The sequence below is a fragment of the Microplitis demolitor genome, chromosome 3 (genome assembly GCF_026212275.2).
Source record: "Microplitis demolitor isolate Queensland-Clemson2020A chromosome 3, iyMicDemo2.1a, whole genome shotgun sequence".
In the NCBI taxonomy this organism is placed as follows: Eukaryota; Metazoa; Arthropoda; class Insecta; order Hymenoptera; family Braconidae; genus Microplitis; species Microplitis demolitor.
Window position 1 is genome coordinate 5,866,732 of NC_068547.1, and position 16,136 is coordinate 5,882,867.

General features: G+C 30.5%; 1 protein-coding gene across 1 annotated transcript; it reads left to right on the top strand.

Moving 5' to 3' along the window:
• Positions 1-5,991: 5,991 nt before the first annotated feature.
• On the top strand, positions 5,992-13,967 carry LOC103580746 (homeobox protein OTX2-A). The gene is made up of 6 exons (XM_014440550.1): positions 5,992-6,247; positions 6,349-6,500; positions 11,036-11,220; positions 11,991-12,111; positions 13,544-13,750; positions 13,866-13,967. Exons 1-6 carry the CDS (start codon positions 5,992-5,994, stop codon positions 13,965-13,967), a joined length of 1,023 nt encoding a protein of 340 aa, XP_014296036.1.
• Positions 13,968-16,136: the final 2,169 nt, after the last annotated feature.

The following is a 16,136-nucleotide window of genomic DNA, read 5'->3' on the forward strand; positions in this document are numbered from 1 at the left end:
TAAATTATTACCTTTCATTATAAATGTGATCAAGTTTACAAAGACCGTGTGTGTTGACAATAAATATATTTTATGTACAGTGAATTCGAGTGACAAATAATTTATTTTATTTTACTCAAATAAAGTTTTGAGTCATAAATTACTTGGCAAGTGATTTAACGTAAACAAATAATTAAATTTCCTATGAATAATAATAATCGTAAAATATACTTGATATGAATTCTTTGACATTTTGTGAATTTGTGGTATCGTGAATATTTTTTTTTTTTTTTTTGTTTTCTAAATATCAAATGTTTATTTGAATGTTCGCGGAAATAAATAAACTGGTAGACTGTGAATTTGGATTAATTTGTAAAAAAAAAATTCATTGTGTATCAAGAAAAATATTTGGTGAGTTGATAATTTAACACACTCGTATATTTCATTTTACTATAATTTATAATATGAGCGATCGGTATTTAAATTTTTATTTCATTAATTAATAAATTATATATGATGGGATGTTACAATCAATGATTTGCGGTGTAAATCACATAAAGCGGTTATTCAACAGTGAATATGATGTATAAATTGGAACAAAGAGCTTTAGAATTTGTGGTTTATGACCAATGGCGTTGGTATCAACCGCGTTATCAATCATATTCAATATTCAAGCTGTCATTAAACAGAAAATATTTTTATTTAAACCAAAAAATATTTTGTATTGTTGGTAAAAATTTTATTCAAAAAATTTCAATCATTTAGTAGGATGCAGTATATAGAAAAAAATAATTTCTTGGCGCAAGAAATTTTTCCTTGCCTCAAAAATTTTTTTTGAATTTTTTGTATTAAGAAATTATTTATTATTATTTTTTTTTTTTTTTGTGTATAGTAACAAAGTGTGAAAGGTTGACTTTGTCTAAAGCACAAGAGTCAAAGCAGAAAATGAAGGCTCTGGTTGTGATGGCGATCAGCAGTTTGAAAACAGACGAGATATACCAGAGAGTTGGTGGTATGTTTAAAGTTGATGAGTAGTCTGGTGGTGCTGTTGCTGTTACGAGTGTGTCTAGACTCTGGAGTTTAAAGTCTCTACTTTCCATGTACACATAACACACTAACAGTGAATGTGCTGGCTGAGTGTGACGAGACTCGGGCACCAGGATTTTCACCGAAATAATCTCCTTACGATAATCTCCTTGCTATGGTAGTATGCTCTATCTAGCTTTACTGCTTTGCTCTCTGATGGCACACGCGAGAAGAGGTCGACCGTCCGCGCCTTCACATTGATAAGGACTAACTTGACTTCCATCATCCAAACCCTTTTATCCTCCCACTTAAAACTTTATTCGTATATATATTTTGACACCCATCGTCAAAATCGTACTCCACTTAAAGTTTATTGATCAAAATAATTAACTTCTTGTATTTCAATGCAGTTAAAAAAAAAAAAAAAATATATATATATATATATAATAAGTATGAATGTAAGGAAATCAAGTAATATATAAGTGAAGAAGAGTCTTGCATGACGATAATACCCACGGAATTAAGGTCGTCGTTGTCGTCGTGTTTGTCGTCATTTTATAACGACAGCCATCAGGGTAGCTTGACTACCAGAGCTTTCATTTGCTGATGTATAACTCTCAAAAACGATCTTATCACGTGTGAATGCGTCTCTAAGATACTTTTTTATGACAACGTATACACGTATATATATTTTATAAAGGCTACGACAACGACAACGATGACATACACATTGATGTACGCGCGAGTAGGTATGAGAGTAAAGATGATGATGATTATGAGGGAGGAGAGTCAAGCAGAAACGGCTGACATGCCCACCCAAACTGTCGAACCAACTTTTTTTCATCTTTCATTTTCTCACTCACTCTTATCTCCGTTTCTTATATAAAATATATATAACTTAGACCCAGACTCAGACTCAGACGTAGACTCAGAGTCGTCATCATCTTGAAACTACAAACAAAACCTCGAGGGAGTTGGCTAAGATCCTCGTCCTCATCAGAAGAAGAGATGCCAGAAAAAAATCTTTTAAAAAATGAAGATGAAGAAAAGAATTGGTGAAAGGTCACGAGATCATGGATCTAAAGAAAAATATAAAAAATAGTTTACAACTATAACTACTACTCGGTGGATATAACTGTTGGGCTGAAAAAAATTTCCACGGGAATTAAGTTTTACGCTCAATGAGTCCGCAACAACGAGACACAGAGGTTAAGTTGCATTGAATGAGCCAAAAGAGAGTGAGAGAGGAGCGATCAAGTCTTTGCGGGTTCTGTGTTAAGCCGGTACTTTTATGTTATATTTATATATATACTATATATACCTATACCTATATTTTTTGCCAGAATTAATCTCGTACAATTCACAATCACGGAGAATCGAACTGTCGAAATAAAAAAAAAGAATTGTAAATATAAATATATATAAATTGTAATATTTTATAGTATTAACTTAAATTATACTTCTCATGGCACAATCGGGGATCGCTGCAGTGGAAAAAAATTATTAAAGATTTTTTTTTTTTTAACTTTTCTTGTCCACCCTCGTCTTGAAAGCCGCAAGATCCAATAGGGCCATCGTGCAACCCCTACAAGTCCTCTTGTGCTCTTGTCGAACAATACTCTTGTGTGCAAACACTCGTGGAAACAATGCCGACGCGACATTCATGTCCTAGCTTTTGGTTTATACCGTGTATATATTCCATAGACTAGTCTCTTCTATTATAGAATTCTCATTTGCTCTTTCCCTCTCTCTATCTTTCTCTCTTTCTCTCTTCTCAACCTCAATCGTTTTGGTCACTTATTCTACAATCGAGACACTTTTATTCATATCGTTTAAAAGTTAACGACAATCCTCTTATCTGTATAATATAATAATGTAATTTATAAGTTATAAACTTTTACTTTTTATTATATATAGTAAGTACATAGTTTTTTAATACTTTTTCTTTCGCCGGTGGTACTTAATTATTAAATTATCTACTAAATACTCCAAAAAGAAATCTCAGTTGTGAGTTGATACTAAAATCCGAGTGTTTCGTATTTTAATTCCTCATTTTATTTATCTTTGAACATATTCTGAAAATCAACAGACATAACATAATTTTTTTTTTTTAATAAATCTCAATATTAATTATAAAAAAAAGTTTTCAGCATAAGCATAAAAATTTGAAACAGCTTTAAAAAAATCTAATTTATTTTTCTGAAAAATTTTTAAACAATCGGTTGAATATTTACGTATATTAAATTTTTATATAAAACGAGATAATACGGACACGTCGATAAATTTAAATTTAAAATTCAGCAAATATAATTTATCGGTAAAACTGATGAACAATCTTTTTTTATATAAAATTTTTTATATAAAATAATTCAAAAAAAAATTTCCAATAAAAATAGCATCTATAAAACGTAAGTCAGACTAATGCGTATTTTCTAAAAAGTAATTCACGTAATAAATCCAAGTATATCCAAGATCTTTTTCAAGTAGACCGTAACGTTATCGAGAAAGTCAGCGACTCGACAAATCGAATTCTCTGGTCGGACTGTTCACCCAGCCCAGTGTGTCTACGCACACGAGATATCTTGGAGCCTTTCGTCCCGAGGGGCATCACCACTATCCCCTATACTACACATCTATACTAGGACTCTAAGCTCTTGCCCTTAGAGCCCTTGCACATTAGTCTACTCAGCTTCAGCTCTCTATTTCATCCTCTCTCGTCTCTCCGTTCCATCATACAAGTAATAATAGGGATTTACCAGTCATTAGAATTCCCAGTGGCTGACTACTGCTGTTGTCCATCTATATATTAGTAACACAAAGTGTTTGCAGAACAGCGTCACACTGCAATTGATTTCTTCTTCCTCTTCTTCAATAAGGGTTAGACCGTTCATTCATTCCTTACACTCATTCTTTATTTTTATTCAACCACCAAGTGTACATTCAAGTACTCATACACCCTTCAGTTCCTATATATACTTCCAAAAGTTTGTCCAAGTACGACTTGCTAAAAATAAAACACCCACAATAGATTTATAACCAAATACTGTACTACAGAGGAGGGGGAGGGAGCAAAACGGGGTACTCAAAGAAATACTAAAATTTTCGAGGACTAGAAGCTAAATCTTTTTTTCTTTTAATGATATTCGAAGTAAATAGAAAAAATTTTCATTTTTGCGGCCAAAATGAAGTACCCCCCAAAAAAAGTGAAAAAAAAAAAAAATTTGAATATTAAATAAATTTGATTGAATTAAATTGTATTGTAAATAATTTACATAAAGAAAAATTACATTTTATTGGGAACTGAGGAAGAAAAAAAATTTTTAATCATTTTTATCATAAAACAAAAGTCATTAATATTTTTTGACTGACACTCCATTTTTCAAAAATATTTAAAAAAAAAAATTTTTTTTTTTATAAAATTTTGGGGGTACGTTTTCCCTATCATACTCCGTTTTGCTCCCCGTCTATATATATATATATATATATATATATATATATATATATATATATATATATATATATATATATATATATATATATGATGTAGTAGGAAGGAAAAGTACTTGTACGTTAAGCGAAGCGCGAGAAGCGCCTTCTTCACTTTTCAATATATTCCAAATGAACATACCATATGTATATATATATTATCCGCAAGTGGCTATGAGGGTGAAACAATGCTTTATTACGCGACTTTTATTATTTCTTCATACATATGTAGAAAAGCGTTTATAAAATACAACAAGTGGTGCAAAAAAATTTATTGAAGTCATCAAGTGTCCAATACTAATTTTTTTAATCGATTAAAAATAAATATTTTCTGGTATTAACCTGTCATATATTTTAGAATAACTAAACTTTGTGACAATAAAAATTTATCTAAGCATAAATTTAAAAAAGTTTAAATATCGTACTGGAAACATACGATGAAACATTGAAAAATATAGATATATATCGGGTTTAATCATAGATTTATTAATTGACATGTGTTTGAGAGTGATGCATGTAGCCGTGGTTTTAATCACTCGGAGCAAAAATGTCATGTGATGAATAATACGAAGCAAATAAATGATTATATAAAATAAAAAAAATTGTACGTCATCGACAATATGTGTTTATGAGTGTTGACACACCAGACGTTAATTAACCCCCGATTAAAAGTTTAAAAAAAGTTTTAAAAAACTCAATCTATAATCCAAAACATGTGCGTAGAACAATGAGATGGCAGCTGCGAAGTGGGCCAGTTATTTCCATTAGCTGATGATGTAGACTCGGACGTCATGCCACACAGTCGATGGCAAATAAATTGACGACACGAAACAAAGGTGGGAAAAAGAATAAGTTAATGTAACCCGAGAGGATAAGGCTGCTTAAAAACCAGAGAAACTTCTTGCTGGAAGCGTACACTCGATAACTGTCTTGGTGTCTCGGTGTCTACTTGGTTTCTCTTCCATTTCATTCGGGTTTCGGGTTCTCCCGCGCTTTTGGTTTTAACCCGAAACGCACTGCCTTATTATAGACATATATATATATCATATACACACAGGCATACAAAATATATATACATGTACAGTATACAAATGTGGACGAAATATATACGTTGAGTTGAAAAGCTAAAGCGACCAAGAGTCGTGTTGCATCTACGGATTATCCGCAAGCGGTCGACGCAGCTGCCAACGACGTTTCTATGTTCGTTCTCCAGACATATACATGTTGGATATATATTTTTTTTTATTCATCTCATTTTTTATTATCTTATTTTATCATCATTTTTATCTCTGTTATTTATAAATACATAAAAAAATTTTTTTCATCATGTATAATTATTATTATTAAGAACTAAACATTTTTGGACTTGTTATTCGACCCAGCACTTGATATTTATATAAATAACATATTTATTATTTACAGAGAGACGTCTCAGGACGAGATCATCGCGAAGTACGCCTCTCTAGGGAGGCGAGAGCTTCACGACCGTGGTGGGTCGCGATGTGGCCAAACAGCCTCGGAGGATCTTCCGGTTGCGGCGGGGGTGCCGGGGCTACAGATCTTGGGGGTCTCGCAGCATCAACAGCTTCAGCGAGCGACTTGTTTGGACCCACGGGTTTCGGCGCCTCCGCGGCTGGTCCCTACGGCGCTCTCAAGTCCTCGCCTTACGTCGGTGCCCTGGGAATGCCCCCGATCGAAGCTCTGCATGGGACTATCGGTTATCCCGGTTGTACTCCCGCCGGTGAGTCCTACTACTGTGAGTGACTAATTTATTACAGTTTAATATTTATTTATTATATTAATTATAATAACAATAATGAGAATATTTGTCTATTTAAATAACAATTATACTTCCAGGTAACCCAAGAAAACAAAGGAGGGAAAGAACGACTTTCAGTCGAGCGCAATTAGACATATTAGAAGGTCTTTTTTCTAAAACAAGATACCCGGATATTTTTATGCGTGAAGAAGTTGCGGTAAAGATTAATTTACCCGAATCAAGGGTTCAGGTAATAAATATCCGTTATAAATATTTTAATAATTATTATTATGAATTGTAAAAAATTTTTGAAGTGAACGTGGATTAAATCCGGAGTAAATCTGGAGCAGATGACTTTATTTATTTAATCCTTTTGGAGTGAAATTTACTTCGAAGGAGAGTTGATTTTAATATTAAAACTCCGAATCAAAGAGAATGCGGATTTTAATAAAATCTAGATCACTCCGAAATCACTCAGCTGAAAAGACAAACTCCCTATTTACTCCGTATACGGAGTAATTTTTGTACACAAGAATTATCTAATAAATTTTACTCATTAATTGTAAGTAAATCTGGGCCTGAATGAATAATTACTCTACCGTTTCTAGAAAGTGTTCAATTTCGTGGTAAAAAAGCCCAATTTCGAGTAATTTTTAAATAAAAAAGAGTAAAAAGTAAACGAGTGTGAATGTAGCAGACATCAAACAAATTTAAAATTATAAATAAGTAGAGTAAATAATTAAAAAAATAATATTTATAACCCGGGTCAAAAATAAAACTTGATTTAGGCTCGCTTCGCCTCAGTTTCTTCTGAAGTTATCGATTTGCCGACGATTTTTCGATAAAATCTCGACTTTTTCAACTCAAATTAAATTTTTTTCAACTTTTTTCATCTTAGTTTAAACTTATTCGTCTTTACATCGAGCACCATAGTCATTCACCTTACTTTTGACTTGCTAAACCAAGTCGAAAAAAATTTATTCATTCGCCTTTCATTCGCCTTAGTATGTAAAAATTATTTCACCTTAGTTTTGACTTTTTCTCCTTATACTTTAAGTCGAATAAGTCTACATCAAGTCAGTTTCGACATGATTTTGATTTGTTCGCCTTATAATTTAAACCGAATAAGTCAATTTCGACTTGATTTAGACTTTTTCGTCTTAAATCGTAACTAAGTAAGCCAGTTAAGTCTAAACCAAGGCGAAAACTCATTGTATTTCATATCTCCATCGGAAAAAGTTGAGTTTGTCTTGTGAACAACGGCTCCGAATTTCGACTTGGTAAACCAAGTCTAAATCAAGTTTTATTTTTGACCCAGGAAAAATTGCACTTCTTAATTTCAAAATTTTTTAAATGCGCATTTTTCAAAATTTTATTTTATTAATTATTTACTCGAGTTAATAATAATTTTAAAATTTGTCTGATTGCTACATTCACACTCATGAAAATAAAACAAAAACAATCAGTTTTTATTTTGTTTTTGGCCCAGATCTACTCTAAATCGTACGGTAAATTTTATCAAAAAATTTCCTCCGAGTGACAGAGTGAATTCGGATTGAAATAAAATCCGGATTCACTCCCGATTTCTTACAGTGTAAGTTGTGACAATAACAGTAGTATAATATATTTAAATAGATTTTTATACCCTTGTTATCACACACACACACACATATATATATAGTCAATTAAAATCAGTGAGACAGAAAATAAGTAGTTATTCATGATAGAATTCAGAGTGTAAAGTAGCGAGAGATTTCCATTGTCTCGGATTACGCTTGTAATGGGAGTCGGAGCGAATATTGAGGGAGAATATATACAGCGGAATAGTATTATGTATATGTATGATGTATGGATGTATATATATTGATATAAAGAGAGATAGAGACGATTGTGACGGCAATGGCGACGGCGATGGATAATATGAACGGGGATGTGCCGTAGGGTTCTTGAGGGCGCGGAATGAGCGTCGGCACGCGCTACTCTACTCTACTATACTAATACGTAACTAGAGACATCGATCGTTTGTTCAGTACGACCGCGACTTAATTCAATTAGACGCCTCGTCGTGTCCTCGCTGTGTACACGTGCTTACATCACGTGCGAATATTGAATTCCATAACCGTCTAAATGAATTTATAAACAGAGTTGTGTTTTTTTTCAGTCCCTGGGTAATTTTTTTCTGCTTTCTCTTTTCAATGAAAATAGTTATTACTTTATTTTAAAATTATGGGCGGTAGATTAAAATAAACACAGTAATTTATAAATAAAGGAGATGCCGTAAAAATCGCAATCGATTTGTGACATTTCCGTCGTGTAATTTCATTATATAATTACCGCTACTTTATTTACTTTTCTTGCTTTTGTCACCTACATTGTTGCAATCTCAATAGATTTGTTTAACAATTACTCGTACAGAGAACTCATAAAAATTTTATAAATCAATTATTTTTGTTTATTAAATTTTATGCAGGTTTTTTTTTCAGCTACACAATTTACATAATAAATAACGTAAATTTTATTTAAATTACATGTATTTTCATTGAATAAAATAACTTATACCTCAGCAAAAAAATGTAAAATAGTATGGAAATTAGAAAAAATACAAATAGTCGATTGTTGATACTTTTGTGAGTTTGTGACTCGTCGATTTCCTAACGAGGTATAAAACCAGAGAGCAAAAGAGTCTAGAAACTGGAGCTGCTGGTAAACTTGTAGAGTTAAAAAATAAAAAATAAACGGAGGTCATGATGACTCCTTAATGTGTATACAGTAGTCGACGTGTTTACGCATATTCCGCCCTCATCATCTGATTTCCCCTTGGGCACAAAGCAAAAGGCGCATCGCCGCAATTACCCAGTTGGACACCTGGTCTGATGAAAATGAATGAACCGAACGGTATCCTTAGTCTTTATCTCGTGCACGTACGTCCAACCTCGTTGACTTGGTTATTTTTTTTTACCGGCATTCTCAATACCGGTAGCAAATGGACGACTGTTTTGTTTGGTTACAATTTTTTTTATTTATTTTATTGTGATTTTTTTTTTTTTATATATTTTTTGTGCGGAGGCAGTTTGTGTTGGTCTGAAATTTTCGGTCGTTATTCAAATGATAGCAAAGAAAAAGAATGTAAGTTGTGTATGACAACTTCACGGGGTTACTCGACACTCTTGCATTCCCTAGGAAATCCCGAGTATAGAGTACAGAGAGAAACCCAAGCTTGCCAGTAGTCTAACATTGATCGCACGGGGCTTCCCAGCGGCTCTCTATTTAAATTTCTGTGTTCTCAACTTTGTTTATTTATAATATTTTATTATTTATAATATTAACGTACACTGTAAAAAATTAGCTGAGTAAATTCGAAGTGAAATTTACCCCTACAAAGAGTTCATTTTAATATTAAAACTCTGAACCGGAGTGAATGTAGATTTAAATAAAATCCAAATCACTCAGCTGAAAAAAGAAGCTTCTTATTTACTCCGTATGCAGAGGGATTTTTTTAAAACTCTGAAACTCCGAGTGACAGAGTGAATTTGAATTTAAATAAAATCCATAATCACTCCAAATTCACTCCCAATTTTTTACGATGTAGGATACCATAGCAAAAAGGACTATCCGAAAAACTTTGACAGTTTATACAAAGTAATTATTAATCAAATACGTGACCAGAAGTCACTCAAAATCAAAACTGAAATAGAAATCATAAATTTGATTGGTCATTAAATTAATTTACTAGTAATGCCAAAAATTTTATTATAGAGTACGAATTTTTGGATTTTCAGGTGTCGCTATCTTGATTTTAAAAAATAAGAGTCTTAATTTTGGTCAAAAAAATTCTTACTTGTTTTGAATCTGATTAATTTCAGTGGCAAAAATAAAAATCAGTATCCCTTAATTTTTGAATTCAGTTTTGATTTAAAGACTTCGAAATCTCCTTGAAAATCAGTTTGGCAAATTCTTTTGTAGTCAATACACTTTATATTATGAAATTAGTGGAACTAGTTCAGGTTCTCAAGTTTCAAGATTTCAAAAAATTTCAATAACTTACAGATGGTAATAAAAATATTCTCATTAAATTTTCTTTATTTACTCAATAATATAAATTAAGTTGTAATACTCTCGATCCAAAAATACTTTATTTGTATTTATTTGACAGGCTTCAATGATACGAAAATGCGAGACACGAACTTACACAAAAAAAAATTGATAAAACATAAAAACATTGGCGCCAAATTGAAAAATTTCAAAAATCGTACATAATTATTGTGATAAGTTCGATTTAAAAAGTAAATTATATTGAAAATAATCAGGTTTCAATTAAGAAAATTTTCAATTAAGAAGAGTTTTTAATGTGCAATAAGCAAAAAGTTTTAAAAACTTTAATTTGATTGTATTGTAAAATTGATCTATCAATTTTCCATGTTATTAAAAAATTTTGTTCAAATAAACTAAACTCGATACTTCAATTAGTAGTAAATATTAAACTACACAACTAAATAAATTTTTAAATATTTTTTCTGTTAATTACTTTTAAAATCAATGAAGATAAAAATTATTAACGAATAACTGTCAGTCCAATGAAATTTCCCGACTCCCATACATCCGTCAAATAAATTGTCAAAACTAGAACACGCTCCAGCAATTTTCAAGCCTGGTTGATTGGGACGATTATTTTTTTTTACGTCAATGTACAATTTTTTTTTTTTTTTTATAAAAATAATCTTCTATGCGTATTTCGGTGAAAATAAAAAATATTTATAATTGGACGTGATTTTTGGTGGTTTCTAGGTGTGGTTCAAAAATCGTCGAGCTAAATGCAGACAGCAGCAAAAACAACAGCAACAGCAGCAAGAAAAAGCACCGAGATCAAAAAAACCTTCGGGAAATCCTGTTAATAATCCGCCGTCAGGAAAAAGTCCTTCGATAGCCACTACACCAACTCCTGCGGCTGCTGTTCCTGCATCAACGCCATTGTAAGTTTTCAATTATTACAATTTTTATAATCATAATTTATCAGAATATTCTGTGATTAATTAAGAGAAACAATCGACTTTTAATAATTATTTAATATATTTATTGAAATAAAATCTCGTAATCTGATTCAAAAATTTCGTCAGTAACAAATTAGAATTTTTTGAAAATTGCGAAAATCTTTCGAATTATGAATTAAGAACAAAAAATTTCTTACGCCAAGAAATCCTTTTTTTCCTGAGTAGTATTAGTAATTTTGAAAATGACTTTTTAAATTTCCATTAAGCAAAGTATTGACGTAGAATGACTGGCTTAAAGTTAAAGATCTGAAGAGTTACTTTTGGAAAGAGATCGATCCTTTATTCTTAACAAATACCCTCATTTTAAAAGCAACAGTTGTAGAATTTCGAGTTCCGAAAGCTTAAGAATATTATTTAGTTAATAAAATTGTAATGAAAATTTTCTCGGATATTGGGTTGTATACACAAGCTTTGTCTGAGATTATCTCTACTTAGAATTGACTACCTGTTAGAGTCTTGCAATTACTACAGAGTAAATCTTATTTCAACTCTACGCTAATACGATCTGTTTGTCTAAATTGTATCAAATTAACCGCTTAAACCGAACTTATATCATTAGCTGGATAAATAAAGCTTTTGTTTCCATTTAATTTTCAATTATAATCTGTGCCAATGAGTCATGATACAAATTGTTAGTCATCAACTATATGTATGACGTAAAGATTTTCATAAAAATGCATTTCACATTTTAGAAGTGGAGGAACGGGCGGTTCTGCTGCAAGTTCTCCAGCACTTTTACGAGATTCGCCGCAATATAAACCAGCAGGGAGCACCACCGGCTTGCTATTCGCTGCAAGCACAACTCCACCGAGTGTAAGTTTACCGATAAAAAAGTTTCTTACCGACTGTTAGTACAAACAATTCATAGGAAATTTCTATCATACCTGCTGCCATTAAGAAATTATTTTTACCTTCAATCAGAAAGAAAAATTCAATTTTTAAAAATGATAAAATTTTTAATTTCTGGATTTATTACAAAAATATGATGATAAATTTAATAGTATTCTGAATGAGAAAAATTACTTCTCATTATAATTTCATAGACCGATTGAAAAATTTTGAGTCCATTGAGTTGATACTCAAATTTTCTTTGTTTAAATTAATGGATTTAAAATATTCAGAAAAATTTTCGGTTCAAAATTTATAATACTGAAGTTTGTCGACTAATTATTTACAAAACAATATAAAAAAAAAATGCACCTGCAGCTTTTTAAATTTTCTGCATGTGCATATTTTGTATTTTTTTTTTTAATTGATTTGTTGAAATAAAATTCTAAAATTATTAACTGTCTACTAACTTCAGGATTATGAAAATTTAAAAAATCTAAAGTAAAATTATATGACTATATTTTATAAAGGGGTTTTATCAATATCATATAAACTGTTTAATTACATATTTATCAGTGACCTTTCGGAGGTACATGATCAATGACAATAATAACATACTTAATTAATATATATATTCATAAGCCTAAAACAGATAAACCTTCTTCCAAATAATTTATGATTAACTCCCTTATCGGGTATAATTTAAATTTTCAATTCCCAACAACTCGTTTAAATTTCTCTCTCCCCAGTCCAAATTTTGTTATGTCACTTTTTTTAAAATTTCTAACTCAATTTTGAAAAGTAGGTCACATTATTTTTCAAAGCTCTAATATATGACATACATATATTTATATACATACATTTTTCCTTGATCAGGTATTAGGGTCATCTGATGATCGAGTAATAGTTAATCGTCTGTTTTGTAAACAAATAGTCATTTTTTCATTTTTTTTTCAACATTTATAAGAATTCAAAAAACATATTTTCAAAAAATTCATTATCTTATCTATTGATAAGAAAAAATAAACTATAGTCAAAATTATCTCATCTAATTCTAATCAAGTTCCTCTCGAGCGACTAATTAGATACTGAACCTCTTATTCAATAAAAAAAAAAATTCTTATCACCCAAATTATCTGTCCCAAAATAAAAAAAAATATTTTTTTATGATTTAAAAAAAAACGAATCAAAAAATGTATTATTAATAATTATTGCACCCTCATGTCACACAACACTCATATCAAATATCAAATTATGAATTATCCAGCTTGAAAGTCTATTGAAAAGCTAAACAATGGCTCGTAATACAATATATGATGCACAGTAAACGTAAACAATGATAATAAATATGTATGTATAAGAAATGAACAGACACGCGTGACACACGTGTTAGATAAATTTATGTGATGCATTTCAGTTGGGCGGGACCGTGTACAGCAGCGGCGGTAGCAGCAGCAGTATCTGGAGTCCAGCGATCACGGAAAGCGGAGGAGCATTCCCTGGAGATCATCAAAGACTCGCCTGGACCACAACTGCCTCCCAGCAGCCTTGCTATCAAAATTACTCCTCGTATTACTCCAACATGGATTACCTTTCGCCTGCTCCTCATCAACTCAATGTCGTCGTAAGTAATTTAATAAACTCCTTACTTTTTTACTATCTCCCTTTTAATTTATTTTTCTCTCCTCCTTTTATCTGCGACTAAACATCATTCTAATAATAAAATTTTTTTTTCACAGGACGCTGGTGCTGGAAATTTAGACAATACGTGGAGTAAAACAAGAGACGAGACAGCATCGTCTTGGTTTTATAACAGCGCTGGTTGGGGTGAACGAAAGTGAATTTAGTTTCTTTTTTTTTTTTTTTTTTCATATATATATTATATAAATCTCTAACGTCAAGTCATGGTAACGATAATTAATTTACGACAATTGTCGTAGCATATCAATAATTTTTTTTTTGTTTATCTGAATACTTTTTTTTTTTCAAAGACTAGTCAGCGACGTCGAGTTTTATGCGCTCGACAGTCGGCGATTTGATAAATGCCCGAGGTGTGCAATTTTTTGGACGTATTTATACGAGCGCCATTAAACTTTATTTTTTTTTTTACAAAATAAATATGACAATCTACGTAAAAAAAAAAAAAATAATTATCGGACAATAGATTTCTACGTCCAAGTCTGGAAGGTGATTATGTAAAATATATATATGGATATTTAATGTAGCTTCGGGCAAATTATTATGTAGCATATCGTAAAATTGGTACGCAGCAAGTCACACCGGAAGGGAATTTCCCAGGAGTTTCTCGCAACCTCATCGTGTGATAAATCTGTGAAATAAATACATACATATATATGTCGTGTGCATGGTAGTATATGTATATAAATATATATATATACAAATGTCTACATATCATTGACAATAGCAGCGACAATCCACGGTCGGCTGTGGGTGATTCTAGTAGTGGTCTGTCTTATCCTTCAGGCAAGCTTCGGATCCACCTGTCAGTGTCTAAATTGCAATGAAAAAAAAAAATTTACTAAGTATAAGATCAATATTTAATTTTTTTTTTTTTAAATGCAACATATCTTGGTACTTTTAAAATTGTATACATAAAAATGAAATATTCGGCATAATTTTAAAGTATATGTATAAAAATGGAATATTATAAATTTGAAAGATAATAATTTATCTTATATTTTTTTTTTGTTTAAGGGAATTATTATTAATAATATTGTTACATATTATTATTATTATTATTATTATTATTGTGTTAGCAATTGATGATTGCTAAGAAAAAAATGAGGCGAATGTATGAAAAAATAAAAAAAATATTTTTTTCCATTAAAATTTTCTGCTACAGACTCAATGGGTTAATCGTAAAATATTTATTCAAAGTTCTCAAGTGTATGAAGACGACAGGTCTTCAATGAAGTTATGAATATTCAAAAGAAAACTTTGCCCCGGGAAACTTTTCGACACGGCTTGCAATTCAGAAAATTTAAAAAAAAAATAATGATGATGATAAAATATAAAAAAAAATCAGAGACTAATATGTATGTAAAATGAAAAAGTTATATATGAAAATAAATGTATAAATGAATAAATAATTATTTGAATATTATACATAAATTATAAATATAATAAATATGTAAGTATGTGACTGTTTAGATTGTTGCTATAAATAATTATTACTGGTAATGATAATCAATATATATAAATTAATTAATAAATAAATTAAACAACGACGTAAAATCTGTCATAAAAATATGTATGGATTAATATATCATATAAATTGTAATTTCAAAAAAAATTATTTTCAATCCTTAAAAAAAAATTTATTTTTATGATTTTAATTACCAAATTTATTTAATTATTTATGTCACTTTTTTAATTTTTTTTATGAAAATTTTTTTTTTTTCGATTTTTGAAAAAATTTCAAAATTTTAACTCAATTTTTTATGATCGGAAATAAGTACAAATTACTATGATCCTGAAGTTAGCCGGCGTCCGATAATTTTTTGATTTTTTTATAAACTATAAATTATAAAAAAAAATATTTCAAAACATTTCATCTATAGGTTTTTTGATTTTCTACATGTGCATATTTTTAGTTGATTTTTTATTTTATAATTCATACTTTTTAAAAAAATCCAAAAATTGCTAATTGTCTTCTAACTTCAGAGTCATAAATTATTTATTAAATTTTTTTCAAAAAAATCTCCTAGTCTCAAAATTTTCATTGCATGTTTTTTTCTTAAACAAAAAAAAAATTAATCTCAAAATTTTTTAATCCAATTTCAGGGACTCTAATTTCGTAGCTGTTGGTCATTGACACTAATTGAAAAATTGAACGAAATATATAAATAATTACTCATATAATAAATAATTCTTAGCAGTTATATTGCCTTAGGTCGATAACAGAGTCCAGTTGTCCAATCTTGTCTACTTTCCCCCTCTCGCGGGCAGATTTTAAAAGTGGGCAACCCTCCAGTTAGCAACTGAACCCC

Excerpts from the sequence above, each read along its gene's own strand:
- LOC103580746 (XM_014440550.1), top strand. The coding sequence starts at position 5,992 with ATGTGGCCAAACAGCCTCGGAGGATCTTCCGGTTGCGGCGGGGGTGCC. Across the intron at positions 11,221-11,990 it reads GTTCCTGCATCAACGCCATT|AAGTGGAGGAACGGGCGGTT; the intron begins GTAAGTTTTCAA and ends TTCACATTTTAG. Across the intron at positions 12,112-13,543 it reads CAAGCACAACTCCACCGAGT|TTGGGCGGGACCGTGTACAG; the intron begins GTAAGTTTACCG and ends GATGCATTTCAG.